This window comes from Moschus berezovskii, chromosome 22, assembly GCF_049115385.1.
Source record: "Moschus berezovskii isolate FMDL1 chromosome 22, NW_MosBer_1.0, whole genome shotgun sequence".
Lineage (NCBI taxonomy): Eukaryota > Metazoa > Chordata > Mammalia > Artiodactyla > Moschidae > Moschus > Moschus berezovskii.
This window is the reverse complement of record NC_142481.1, coordinates 5,037,837-5,052,497: the sequence shown is the minus strand read 5'-3', so window position 1 is coordinate 5,052,497 and position 14,661 is coordinate 5,037,837. Positions and strand designations below refer to the sequence as shown.

Below are 14,661 nucleotides of genomic sequence, written 5' to 3'. Positions count from 1 at the left end.
GACTTGAAAGGGCGACGTCTGGATTCACTGGGGGCAAAGGGCCGGATGCTAGGATTTAAAGTCCTGAAAGTGAAGTCAGGGGTACCGCGCAGCACCGATTTACACAAGAAACGAGACTTGGTACAGCGTACCCGACTTCGCACTCCCCGGTTCCGCAAGGAGCTGTGTGGGCGGTGTTGTCGGTGCAGCTTCCGAGGCGGGGCCTGAGCGGAGCGCTACCGGCCAGAGGCGGGGCGAAGACGGAGCCACGGTTTGGGCGGGGAGCGCCGGGCGGCTGGGGATGGGAGGTGCCTCCCCGTACCTTGAAATTGCTAACGTTAACCGTCTGTCTGAAAAGAGGACTGTGAGGCGCAGGTCCAAGCTGCTGCTGCTGCTGCTGCTGAGTCACTTCAGTCGTGTCCGACTCTGTGCGACCCCCTATAGACGGAAGCCCACCAGGCTCCCCCGTCCCTAGGATTCTCCAGGCAAGAACATTGGAGTGGGTTGCCATTTCCTTCTCCAATGTGTGAAAGTGAAAAGTGAAAGTAAAGTGTTAACTCTTGCTGCCCAGCGTGACCTGTGCTCTGAACTATCAGCTTCCCGTCTGGAAGAAACTGCGCGTGCGCATAAGGGCTGTAGGCGGGGCCTGAGCAGAGCACGACCAGCAAGGGGCGGGGCGTGAGGAATCCGGGGCTTGCGCTACGACTGAGGGAGGGATGACAGCCGGGTAGAGATGTGGTGCGCGCGTCCCTTAGATTCCCTCCCAAGTGTACCTTTTCCAGGTTTAGACTTGCTTGAGGGTCTTTGTGTCTTATGACAGGATGGCTTCCTGCTTAGCTTAAGTTACTGTCTTTAACAAGTTTTAAATTAAACGCTTACAGTTGTGTGGGCCACTTATTTTGGAAATTTTACAAGTTGAAAACAGTTTAAGTCAAAAGCTATTTTTGCCAGTGGTTGACCGACCATTGGTCCTGAACTGAGAAAACTGAGATCTCAGTGAGGAGTAGCTGTGGGGCGGTAGTTGGATCCAGAAACATTGCCTGCAATCAGAATTAATGTAAGCAATTTAAATATAAAAGAACTGGAGTTATCTGTGTAGGGATTACAAATTAGAATATGAAATACAAAACTCTCAATGGGTAGAATGGACGATATAATACTAAACGCTACAGAACAGCATTTTGGCTTCTCCTTTTTTCTCCTGATTTTAGGCTTTATTTCCGAAGTGGGTCTACTCAGCCTCAAGCAGCTACCCCCTGGATGAGCTCAACTGTGGTCCCAGTTGAGTCCCAACTCACCACTTTGTGAGGGTGAGGAGCACTGTCCGGGTGGAGGACTCTGCCTCTGCCCTCTGCTGTTCCTGGCCAGATCCCTTCCCACTCTTCCAGGGCAAAGGACCCCTGCACGCGTCAATCCCCTAAAGTGAAGGCCATACCAGAGGTGTACTAGTTTCATTTTGTGTTCTTCTCATTAATTTGCTGACCATGTATGGAGTATGAAAGTACAGTCCAGGCTTGCCTGCATCAAGAATAAAATGGTAAGCCAATGGAATACACTCTACCACCTCATCCAGGTTATTTTTAAATAATGGGAGACAAACACCGTCATCTATTACTTACAGTCATGCAAGTCAAATGCTCCAAAGCAAAGGCCTGGTCTGTGGACTTGGATTCTCCCCCACACCCATTGCTCTCCCCGATGCCCCCATCACACCAGCTCCACCTTGTCCCTGTGTGGCTCATCACAGCTGGAGAAAAATACACCTGCGAATTGACTGGTCTCCATTCAGATTCCTGCCTGTTCCCTCACATTCCCTGTGTGTCTGCTCCATACCTTTCCTGTGGAGCGCCTCAAAAGGCCACCTCCATCTCTCCCATCTTTTTTATTCTAAGACCCTGTTTATTCTCCATTGAACTCCTGGAGCAAAGGAAGTGATTTCCTCTAACTGACTCAACACTCTGCCTCAGGGCCTGTGTTCTCTCCTCAGTATTGACTGTGAATAGCCTGAACCCACTTCTGGCTGTTGGTGAGCCTGAATTGTGCCTACGCTACTCTGTGTCAGGATGGCATGGCATTCTTCCTCCTCTGCTACACACACACACACCCCCTCTAAACCTTTTTATGCACTCTACCATCTTTAAAGGGCTTCCCTGGTGGCTCTGATGGTAAAGAATTGGCCTGCAGTGCGGGAGACCTGGATTCAATCCCTAGGTTGGGAAGATCCCCTAGAGGAGGATATGGCAACCCACTCCAGTATTCTTGCCTGGGGAATCCAATAAAGCCTGGCAGTCTACAGTCAACAGGGCTGCAGTTGGACACAACTGAGCGACTGAGCACAACCACAAAGGTATACATTTTTTACAAAGCTGATCACAGGCATCATATTTATAAGGTTTCTCTCTAGTAAGAATTTTGTTACATTCCAGAAGGCTTAAACTTTGGGTAACCTTTGCCAAAATTTTATTTGTGTGGTTTCTCTTAAAGATGTACATTCTGCCACCAAATGAATGTTAGGCACAGTTACAGGCTTTGCCACATACATATGTTTTAAATGATTTCTCTCCTTGAGGGAGTCTCTGATTTTAAGGTCTGACTACCTACATACATTTTATCTCAATCATTATATTTGTAAGATTTCTATTATTAATTTTTCGATGATGCCCAAAGCTTCAGCTTTTAATAAAAGCACTGCCACATGGATTAGGTTTATAATGTTTCTTTCCAGTATGTATTTTCTGATGCCTACCCAGGTTTGTAAACTGAGTAAAAGCTCTGCCACACTCATGACATTTGTAAGGTTTCTCGCCAGTATGAATGATCTTATGTCGATTGAGATGTGAACCATCTGTAAAGGCTTTGCCACACTCATTACATTGATAAGACTTCTCTCCAATATGAGTTCTCTCGTGACGCCAAAGTTGTGAATTCTGGGTAAAAGCCTTATCACATTTATTACATTTATAAGGTCTTTCTCCCGTATGAATTCTCTGATGTGCCACAAGGTTTGAATGCTGGATAAAAGCCTTGCCACATAAACTGCATTTGAGTTCTCCAGTGAGAGTTTTCTCATGACTGCAAAGTTGTGAATGTTGGACCAATGCCTTACAGCACACATCGTATTTGTAAGGTTTCTCTCCAGTATGAGTTCTCTCAAGATCCCAAAGCTGTGAATGTTGGATCAAAGGCTTAACACACATACTGCAATTACTTGGTTTCTTTCCAGTGTGCCTTCTCTGATGCCTGCTAAGACTTGAAACTTGGGTAAAAGCTTTGCCACACTCATCACATTTGTAAGGTTTCTCTCCAGTGTGGATGGTCCTATGTTGAGTAAGATTGGAATGTTTTGTAAAGGCTTTGCCACACTCAGTACATATATAAGGTTTCTCCCCAGTATGAATTCTCATATGTTGAGTAAGGATTGACCGCACGGGAAAGGCTTTGCCGCATTCATTACATTTGTAAGGTTTCTCACCAGTATGGATTTTCTCATGAATCCAAAGGAGTGAACGTTGAATAAATGACTTACCACATTGTTTACACTTATAAGGTTTCTCCCCAGTGTGCAGCCTCTGATGACTTGCAAGGATTGAATTTCGACTGAAAACCTTGCCACAGACATCACATTTGTATGGTTTCTCTCCTGTATGGATTATCTGATGGTTCCTTAGGGCTGAGTGCACACTAAATGCTTTGCCACACTCGTTACATCTGTAAGGTTTCTCTCCAGTATGGACTACCTTATGCTGAGTAAGATTTGAATGCTTCCTAAAGGCCTTCCCACACTCATTACATCTGTAAGGTTTCTCTCCTGTATGGATTCTCTTATGCTGAGTAAGGCTGGAGCGCTTCCTAAAGGCTTTGCCACATTCATTACATTTGTAAGATTTCTCTCCAAAGTGCACTGTCTGATGACTTACAAGGACTGATTTTCGACTAAAGACCTTGCCGCAGACATCACATTCACAGGTTTTCTTTCTTGTATGGATCATCTGATGTCTAGTGAGGTTTGAGCACTGATTAAAGGTTCTGCCACACTCTTTACATTTGTAAGGTTTCTCTCCTGTATGAATTCTCTGATGACATGCAAGGTGTGAATTTCGACTAAACACCTTACCACATACATCACAATTATAAGGTTTCTCTCCCGTATGGATTAACTGATGTCTGCTGAGGTTTGAGCTGTAAGGAAAGGTTTTGTCACACTCATTACATTTATAAGGTTTTTCCTTGTATGCTTTCTGGTCTTGTGACAGTATTGAAGGATGAATAAAATCATTCCCATATGGATTAGAAATGTTGGTTTGGACAATAGGAGAAATTGTCTGAAATGGTAGAAATGAGGTGCTACTGTTGCTACTCTTGTCAGCTTGATTAAATTCATCAATTTTCTCTTCACTTTTAAATATACACCATTCATCCTGAAAGCTTAATGCAAGCTTCTTTTCAATAGGTTTGTTTCCTGGATCCCTTCTACCATGTTGATTTTTTCTATCAGTGAGATTTTCATCATTGTTTACAGGCATTCCTTTGTCATTTCCTTCATCATCTGTCCACTGACACTCAAAGACATGCATGTTTTCCTGGATTTCCGTGAAGTAAAAATCTCTGATTTTACTTTCGTATCTTTCCAACATCACTCTCTGGAATACTCCTGTATCACTGTTTGCTTTTGGTTTTAATTTCTTGATCACGTGTATATGAGAGACAGCTACAAGATATAAAGAACCATAGGTATCCTATTAATTACAGATGGTAAATAAATGTTTCATATTGAAAATGTGATATTAAAGGCATTACCAATCCTGGACAGTTATTAAACTTCCCAACCATGACCATCAAGTTTTCAGACACAATTAAAGAAGTAGGATCTTTTATTAAAGAAAGAACAATCACATGTAATTCAAGTTAATTTTAGGACAGCCTAGTCACTCAATGACAAAATCACTCACCTTGTGCAAACTTACATTAGCTCTCAAAGAAAGGGTATTTTCCACTATGACCTCAAAGATCACATACCTTTTGGCAGTAAACATACTGCTGTCTCATAACTGAGGAGAAAAAACTATTATACATATTTCATGCATAATTACTATACATATATAAGTACTAAAGAACAGTCAATGTATTGTAATGCTAAATAATCCAAAACAAGCTTATCTAATAAATAATCTAAATAACTTGTAGTTTAAAATTGCAAAACCATTGTAGAACTGAGAAAATAAAACTTATAAGAAAACAAAATATTTATCTTAATACACATTATATATCCACATGTACTCACTGAGAGAAAGCATTTTACAACATTAAGAGATGCTGTGTGTCAGATATATTGCATAATGCATGCTGAAAGATCATCACAGTCACAATATAAATTGAAAATTATTCCAGTAAACCATGACAAAGTCAGCATAGATAATAAGTCACCATATTACAGAAAATTTTTACTCTGTGGAACTCTAGACATTCCCCCTTAAGAATAAAGAAAGAACTTATATTCTAGAAGAAGCACACAATATGAGAGCTGGGAGTTATATAGAAATCACTGACTTACGAACTATCATGTCAGGAAAATACATAACATTATAAAAAAGAACTGGAAAAAGACATCAGAAGTTACAATTATGATTTCATGTCTGCAGCTATATCACAGTCAACTAATAGAGCAAGTCCCTGTCTATGCTCTGCCCTTTAGTTATCCTGGTCACTGGCCCCAAATCATATGTGATACATCGCATGTGCTTTGAGAATTTATTAATGAATGTCAGAGACAACACTGCTGAGAACATATTGGAAAATGAAAACATACACAGGAGCTTCCTTGGTGGTTCAGTGGTTAAGAATCCACCTGAAATACAAGGGACACCAGTTTGATCCCTGGGAAGATCCTACATGCCTAGAAGCAACTAAGCCCGTGCACCACAAATACTAAGCCCTAGCTCTGGAGACCAGAAGCTGCAATTTCTGAAGCCCAAGCACCCTAAAACCACTATTTTAAAAACAAGGACAGCAGACTCACAGGATTTATGTACCTGACACCAATGTACACAGCAAGCGAGAGAAAGACAATCTGAACCGGTGCCTAGAGAATCAGAAAACATGTTCTTGAGCACAACTGGCTATTCAGGCAGTACACATTATAAAATACTACAATGAATACCAGGAGCTGAGAAAGAAAGAATTCATGGGAGATAATAAGAGCTCTAACAGTCAGACTTGGCTATCCCTCCTGGAACTGGCTTTTGAGTCATCAGCCCTGTATATACTGATTTAGGTTCTGTCGGGAGAAAGTTGTTCAGTGGATGAATATGTTTTCATGTGTGTCGTGTCCAACTCTTTGTAACCCCCACGGACTGTAGCCTGCCAGTCTCCTCTGTCCATGGGACTTCCCAGAAAAAAAATACTGTAGTGGGTTACCATTTTCCTTTTCCAGGGGATCTTCCCAACCCAGGGATCAAACCCACATCTCTCCTGGATTGGCAGGCGAATTTTTTTTTATCACTGTGCAACCGGGGATTCCAAAGAATTGCACAAGGGTGACTAGAATACTGACCTTGGAAGAAAAGAACTGACAGGCTCTGAGACTGAACTCAAAGCCTCCCAATACCCAGAGCTGCCCTCAGGAGGAAATGCAAAGCAAAACCACAGTGACATACCACCTCACACCTAGTAGAACGGCCATCATAAAAAAGTCAAGAGATAGAAAGTGGAGGTGAAGATATGGAGAAAAGGCAACCCAGTGCAATACTGGTCGGAATGTAAACTGGTGCAGCCACCATAGAAAAAAAGTACGTAGAATTCCTCAAAATATTAAAAAAAAAAAAAAAAGAAGGACTACCATAAGATATAGCAATCTCACTTCTGGGAATACACTGAAAGGAAATGAAAGCACTCTCTTAGAGAGATATTTGCACTGCTCTGTTGTTGCAGCATTATTTACAATAGCGAAGACATGAAAAAAAGCTAAGTGTCCAACAGTGTGTAAAGAAATTTTAAAATGTTACACATACAATGGAATATTATTCAGCAAAAAAAAAAAGTAAATCCTGCTATTTGTACCAATACAGACAGACCTTCAGGGCATTATGCTAAGTGAAATAAGTCAGGAGAGAAATACAAATACAGTTATGACCTCACTTTTATCACATATATATGGAATCTTAAAAACAAAAGCCAAATGATTAGAAAAAGAGAGTAGAAGAGTGATTGCAGGGGCAGGGGATCGGCAGTTTCAGTTATAAGGTGAATACGTTCAGGAGATCTAATATACAGCATCGTGACTACTGTTAACAAAATTGTCTTATACACTCAAACTTGATTAGACAGCAGACGTTAAATGTTCTCACCACGCACACACACACAAACACAAATGTAACTATGTGAATTGATGGATGTGTTAAGTGTGCTGCTCTGGTAATTATTTAGTAATATATGTATATCACATCATCACTCTGTACACTTTACATTTATACCATGTTACGTGGATTGAAGTGAAAGTCACTCAGTCCTGTCTGACTCTTTGTGAAACCATGGACATGGAATTCTCTAGGCCAGAATACTGGAGTGGGTAGCCTTTCCCTTCTCCAAGGGATCTTCCCAAACCAGGGATCAAACCCAGGTCTCCCGCATTACAGGTGGATTGTTTACCAGATGAGCCACAAGGGAAGCCCAAGAATACTGGAGTGGATAGCCTATCCCTTCTCCGGCGGATCTTTCCAACCCAGGAATCGAACCGGGGTCTCCTGCATTGCAGGTGGATTCTTTACCAGCTGAGCTATCAGAACTCATGCTATGGTCTGTGTCCACATGTTATGTGGATTACATGTCAATAAATCTGGGGCAAAAGAAAATACAAAGGAGTGCACAAAAGAAATCCTGGTTGACCATGTGAATAAGAATTTTAAAAATAAGAGAGAGAGAAAGGAAGAAAAGATTGGGAAAAAAAGATCTCTGAAAAACAAAATAGAGCCAAAGCTAGAGAAGGAAGGAAGAAAAAGATTAAAGGAATTAGAGAATAAAAAAACTACAACCACAAAACTCAAAGTTTGTTCTTTGAAAAGAAAGACAAAATTTACACTCAGCAAGATTAAGAAAAAAATCAGAAGACTCAAATAGCTAAAGTTGGAAATGAAAGAGGGAACATTACAACTGATCACAACTGATTCTACAGAAATCAAAAGGATTATAAGAGAATACTATGAGCAATTATGGGCTTCCAAGGTGGCACTAGTGGTAAAAGAACCCACCTGCCAATGCATCTGATGGAATCAAGAAAGAGAGACCAACGGAAAAAGACTATCCCATTCTCCTCAAAGTCGAAGAAGCAAAGAATTCTCAGGAGCCAGATGACGGAGTGTAGGTGGTGATAAACACTTTGCCTTGGTCTGTGTGGGAGTTGCTGCAGCACCATGGGAGTGTGAAAAGATAAACTTTACATATTGCAGGACAGAACAAGTCAGGGAGGAGAAAAATTTTCTCTGAAAATTCACAAGAAACAAAATTCTGTTTTCCCATAGACGTCTCCCACTTTGGGAGAGTTTCCCAAACACTATTAATGGTGTGGTTTCCTCACTGCCCTTCTGAGCTCTGACCTGTGTTGGCACCTTTGATACATTCCCATTTGTTTACATTTTTTTCTATTTTCACTTCATTCTCTAGAATCCAGAGTTCTTTCCCTTGCTCTAAGATGGAGATAACTTTCAGAAACAGAAATTCGTACTTAGAAAAAGAAAAGAACAGCCTTCCCTGGGTGGTGCAGTGGATAAGGATCTGCCTGCCAACGCAGGGGACACAGGTTCAGTCTGGTCCAGGAAGACCCTACATTCCTTGGAACAACTGCACCCTTGCGTCCCAACTATCGAACCCGAGATCGAGAGCCCATGAGCCGCCACCACCAAGGCCCACTTGCCCTAGAGCCTGTGACGTGCAATAAGAGAGGACATTTCTTTCTGGGGATGTGCTGGTCCCCAGTCTTCCCAGGCCCATGCGGATGGCTCCGGGGGCTGGGGAAAGTCAAACTGCCAAGACTCGAAGCGGCCTCCTTCCCATCTGGGAGGCTGGGTGTCCTCACGCCTCTGGCTGCTCTGTCCCAGTGGGTAGTGCCTAGAGCCCACGGCTCCCGAGAGAGAGCTCTCGGCAGATAAAGCCAGCAGCCGAGCCTTACCTGTCCCTCCTGGCCTACCGGCCTGGAGTCGTCTGCCGTGGCCTGTCAGTATTTATTGCCTCCATATGTGCTGTCCTCCGGGCCCGCTGGCCTGCCGCCTCTGCCCCCAGGCTTGGTGCCACCATCCCCAGCGGGTCCTCCCTGGACCAGCCAGGACAACCATGGGACCAAGCTTGCACAGCTGGAGCCGTCCCCTCTGCCCGCACCCCACCCAACCCCACCCTTCGTCGGTCAGGCCCAGGCCTAAGTGCACAGGGTCCTGTCCCTGCTTCTTCTTTTCTGACCAGGAAATAAACTTCCCCTTAAGGGGGGGAAAAAAAAGAGAGAGAGAGAAGCCATTTCAATAAGAAACCTGCACAGCACAAGGAAGAGTAGCCCCTGCTCGTGACAACTAGAGAAAGCCCGAGCAAAGCAGTGAAGACCTAGTGCAGCCAAAAATAAATAATTTAAAAGAAAAGAAAAGAACTCCCAGCTCCTCACTCAGCTGAGGAGTGAAGACATTACAAGGCGGGGGTCTGGGAAAATACTTCACACATTCACCTACTGCCTCCTTCTGAGTGCAGAGGGAACAGTGTAATATGCAGGTCTCGAGCTCTCTTCCTAGAACTACTGAATCAAAAGCAGAGGGGGAGAAAACAGGGAATTCAGTATTTTACAAGTTTGCCACTGGACTGGAACAACTCCTAGCGTATCATGAAATGTGCAGATTTCTGAAGAAACGGTTAAACTCTTGATGCCAATCATGAAGCTTTGCATGTCTGAGTCAACAAGGCTTTGAGCTCAGTCAAGCAAAACAGGGGCTCCCAAAAGGCACAGAGGGAAAATGCAGAGATACCCCATGGCAGATCCCAACTTCTAGAGGTAAGTGATCCTTACCCACAGAGAGCAGGTTTCTGTAGGTCTCCAGCATCACGTCCCTGTACAGGGCCCTCTGAGCAGGGTCTAGGCATTCCCACTCCTCCTGAGAGAATTCGATGGCCACATCCTTGAAGGTCAAATGTCCCTGAAATGAAAAATATATCTCACTGAGGGACTACGAGGAGAGTTCTGATCTTCACACAAAATGAGAAGAAGAGAGAGAATCAATTGGGTTGGAGAATGGGTTTTGACGGATTCCAGTACAGGCATTTTGAGCAAGTTACACGCCTCGAATTTTTATTTCTTTGCTTCTGTATGAGAATATGATATCCTCCAAATCAGTGTGGATGACTGATTTCTGTGGATGATACATGAAATATACAAGCACAAATGAAACACAGGTTGGCTACAAAGAAGACTCAGATATTCTGTTGTACACACTGAGTGGGATTCAATATGCAGATGAGCTAGTGAGTGGTGTCCTGAGAGACGAAAAAGTTCACAGCAGCTTTACAAAAAGATCGGGATCTTAACACTGAAATGAGGATAACAAGAGAAATGACGAAAAGCGTTTGAATACTTCCTATGTGCTAAGCATTACTCTTAATACTTTACATGTATTGACAGTCACTACATGTATTAACATAGAGGGTTTCCTGAGAAAGCTGAAACGAGTACAAGGTGGACATGTGCAAATGCATAACATGTGTACACATCCACACGTAATGTTTTCATTTTTACTCCTATTTAAATTATTAATGCGACAGTGTAAAAAAATTAAGATATAATCTCAATTGCTAAAAAATAAAAAAACTTACTATAAAATGATGATGTCTTTTATAAAAGCCATGAACTTGCACATCCATGCATGTACACACACATGTCAATATCCAATTCACTAAAATGAGAGTAGCTGTTTCAACATATTTTGGGTAAGTTTTTAAATTATCATTTTTACTTAATGTAGCTCAGCATCTCTGGGACAAGGAAAATGTTCTAATCTTACATAATTTAGTTTGTCAACATTATTCTACAGTAGGTTAGCAAAGAGCCAGTACAAGCATGAACAAATATATAATACTTCAATCTCTGTAAAATACATATAACTGAAAATGCAAGTATAATTTTATCCATTTAAATCCAGATAAGTAACTATTAACAAAAGCCAGAGTTTGGTTATTCCACTAATAAAATATTGATTCAAAATTGGAAAGGATATTAGTGGTATACAGGGGCTTCCCTCATAGCTCAGTTGGTTAAGAATCTGCCTGCAATGCAGGAGACCTGGGTTTGATCCCTGGGTTGGGAAGATCCCTTGGAGAAGGAAATGGCTACCCACTCCAATAGTTTTGCCTGGAGAATCCCATAGACAGAGGAGCCTGGCAGGCTAGTCAATGGGGTCACAAGAGTGCAAGAGCTGGACATGACTTAGCGACTAAACCACCATTAGTGTATACATTAAAACAGTAGGGTTGAAAAGCTATTGAATTAAAAATTGAAAAAAAAAAAACCTTTTATTGAGCAAGAACATACTTAACCATCAGAGAGGACTGGTAATTCTGAAGCAGGGCATTTTGGAAGGACCAACAAAACAATCAACTGAGAATATGACTTCACCTGAGAAAGAGTCATTCTTGACCTCTTTTCCTTCCTCTTCTGCCTCCTCTAGATTTCTTCCTCAGAGGTGAGTCTTTCGAAGTCAATCCTGGAAGTTGAAAACAGACTGTTTAAGGCTTAGAATCAACATCCCCTTTCCTGTGACACAACCACACACATAGGGAAGACCTCACCAAATGGAAGAGACAGTCCTCTGCTGCCCACTGTCACAAGAGGTGTGTGTAGGCACCCGCCAGGACTAAGGTACCCATCTTCCTGCACACAGCGCTCCCATGGACTCAGCCCAGGACCTGTTTTAACAACATCACTGGAATACATTTCCCTCTGCCAAATCCACTGCTTTCATTCTTCCACAGGTGAGATCATGTTACTCCCCATGCATGCACATCTCAGCCTCAGCATCTTGTATGTCCCAGGAAACCTGAGCTAAGATGCTATGGTACCCACACCATTTCATGCAGCCCACACCATCCAAAAACCCACTTGCAGATGCTCCAGCCGGAACAGCAACATCCTTTACCAACGGTTCCGTACACCCCGTGACCCCACAACCATGCCTGGGACACACACACACACCCAAGTTCACTGGGCTCATCCAGAGGCCCACACTTGCTCCCACAACTCTCCTGCAGACCCCGACAGGTTCCCCTCCATTTTCTCCATTTTTCCTCCTCTCCTCCATGCAGGCATGGACAAACAAAGCTGAAAGGCATAGAGTCCTCTGGGCACTGGCATTGTAAGAGGAACGCACAGAAGCTGCAAATCCAAGGACTCCGGGTGTCTAGGAATGGAGACCAAGAAGCTGACCTTTCTGGGAAAATACTGAAGGGCTTATCAGCTTGGAAATAAGCTCTGCGAGAACGTGCTCATCATGAATAGAGGGGCTCTGTTGGAAGGTTTGTCAATCAGCCCTTTCTGCATCACTGTGTTCTCTGCGAACACAGAAGCCCTGAGGGGAACATCCACTTAGTGCCTCACTATTTTAACAGATCGCGTAACAGGGAAGACAACGGAATATCAGACTGACTAAACTAGGTTTCAACTGCTAAAAAATCACTGACATCCTTACCAAGTGCTCGTTGAAACAGGCCCTCACCGTCGTCGAGGCCATCTGTCCTCACTCATTCTTTTTTCCTCCTTAGTTTTCCTACTTCTCTGTGAACCGCTCTGTCTCGGCTTCTGATCCCCCTCGCCCACATATTGACAGGGATGTCGACCGAATAAGATGCCCGCCTAGCGGAAGACAGCATTTTCCAGCGAGAAAGCTGGTGTCACGGGGCTGACCCATGTCACCTCCCCGCACACGCGGACGGGGAAACGTCACTATGAAGAGGCCTGAGCGGCAGAGGACCGGCCCGACGCGAGAACAGAGGGGCTGGGAGGGAGGGGGACTCGGGAGCCGGGAAGTTCCCCAGAATCCCAGGACCGGGAAGGGACGCGCGCGGCCTCTCCGGGAGCGGGGCCGGCGCGGCCTCCAGGGCGAGGTTGGGGGGGACGAGGAAGGGGAGGAGGAGAGAGCGAATCCAGGTCGGGGAAGAGGGCTTCACGCGGGTCAGCGGGGGCGGCGGTCAGTAAAGGATTTTAAGCAGGAACAGAGAGCGAAGAAGAAAACCAAAGAGAGGGGAAAAAGAAAGCCAAACACCGAACTAGCCTCCGAGAGATTTGAAACGCAGAGGGAAACGCCCCCTGTGACAGCCGACGTCTGGACTTACGGGGCACGGAGGCGTAGGTGCGGTGATTTTCAGGTTCCCAGTGACTCCCACACCCTGAGGGAGGGTTGGGCGCGCGGCTATGAAGCGCAAATTTACACGAAAAACAAGAAACAACGCGCCGCAATATGACCTTCGCTCCGCGATCTTCGCTTCCGGGTCCGTTGCCAGCTGCGCACGCGCGGACTCGGAGGCACGGCGGCGGGGCAGGGGCCTGGGCGGAGCGCGGCCGGAGAGGGAGGGGCGTGGGACCCAGGTCCGGTCGGGGCGGGCGAGAAGGCGGGCAAGGGGCGGGGCCTGCGCGTCCCTCCGCGGCGCTGCGAAGGCGCAGCTCCCTGGGTTAGAAACGCTTGAGAATCTTTTCCGTCTCTTGATGCATCGTTGCTCCCTGCTAAGAGATTAACTTACTGTCTCGCCATCTAAAGGAAATCACTCCTGAATATTCATTGGAAGGACTGATGCTGAAGCTGAAACTCCAATACTTAGACCACCTGATATGAAGACCTGACTCATTGGAAAAGACTCTGATGTTGGGAAAGACAGAAGGCGGGAGGAGAAAGGGACGACAGAGGGTGAGATGGTTGGATGGCATCACCGACTCGATGGACATAAGTTTGAGTAAACTCCAGGAGTTGGTGATGGACAGGGAGGCCTGGCGTGCTGCAGTCCATGGGGTCGCAAAGAGTCGGACATGACTAAGCCACTGAACTGAACTGAAGATGTTTTCCTCTTACACTGAAAACGGTTTAAGTCAAAAGCTTGTTTGTGCCAGTCAGTAGGTTGCACCCAGTCCTGTGAGACTGAAGCAATTCAGCGGTCTGAGATCTCGGAGAAGGATCTGTATGTAGTGGTGGTTAGATTCAGAAACATTTCCTGCGGTTGGATTTAATTTAAGCAGTCTGCAGTTGTTCCATACAAACTAGAATGTGAAATACAAGCTCTGCATGCGTAGTAGTAGCTATTTTACACTGACATTCTACAGAGTAGCATTTTGGCTTCTATTCCCTATTCTCACAGGAGGCTAACTTGGCACTGTGCTCTGTTCCAGAGACTCATAGTGACAGGACTGATCAAAGAATTTTTAACCTATTGATAAGTAGGCAAGTCATTCTGACTTCAGTTAACCTGAATTTTATGCTAAGATAGCCTGTTTGTGTCCTTTTTTCCTGTGGAGGGAAAAGTCCAGTTCCTCCTACCTGTGTGTTTCTTCCCTCTGTCTCCTTTACCCTTAAACTACTACCACACTGACAGAGAAGACTCCACTTCTGACACTTCTGATGAACAAGTATGTGGGTGTTTCTTCCACAAGCAATTGCTTGTGACACCAGCTGGGTGTCC

At 44.5% G+C, this 14,661-nt stretch overlaps 1 protein-coding gene across 1 annotated transcript; it reads right to left on the bottom strand.

The window, feature by feature from the left end:
* Positions 1-1,687: 1,687 nt before the first annotated feature.
* LOC129546412 (uncharacterized) lies at positions 1,688-13,507 on the bottom strand. The gene is made up of 4 exons (XM_055411337.2): positions 13,327-13,507; positions 11,615-11,702; positions 10,016-10,142; positions 1,688-4,687 (listed from the first exon to the last, which is right to left on the bottom strand). The coding sequence occupies exons 2-4, from the start codon at positions 11,627-11,629 to the stop codon at positions 2,649-2,651; spliced, it is 2,181 nt and encodes a 726-aa protein (XP_055267312.1). The 5' UTR covers positions 11,630-11,702; positions 13,327-13,507; the 3' UTR covers positions 1,688-2,648.
* Between the last annotated feature and the right edge of the window lie 1,154 nt (positions 13,508-14,661).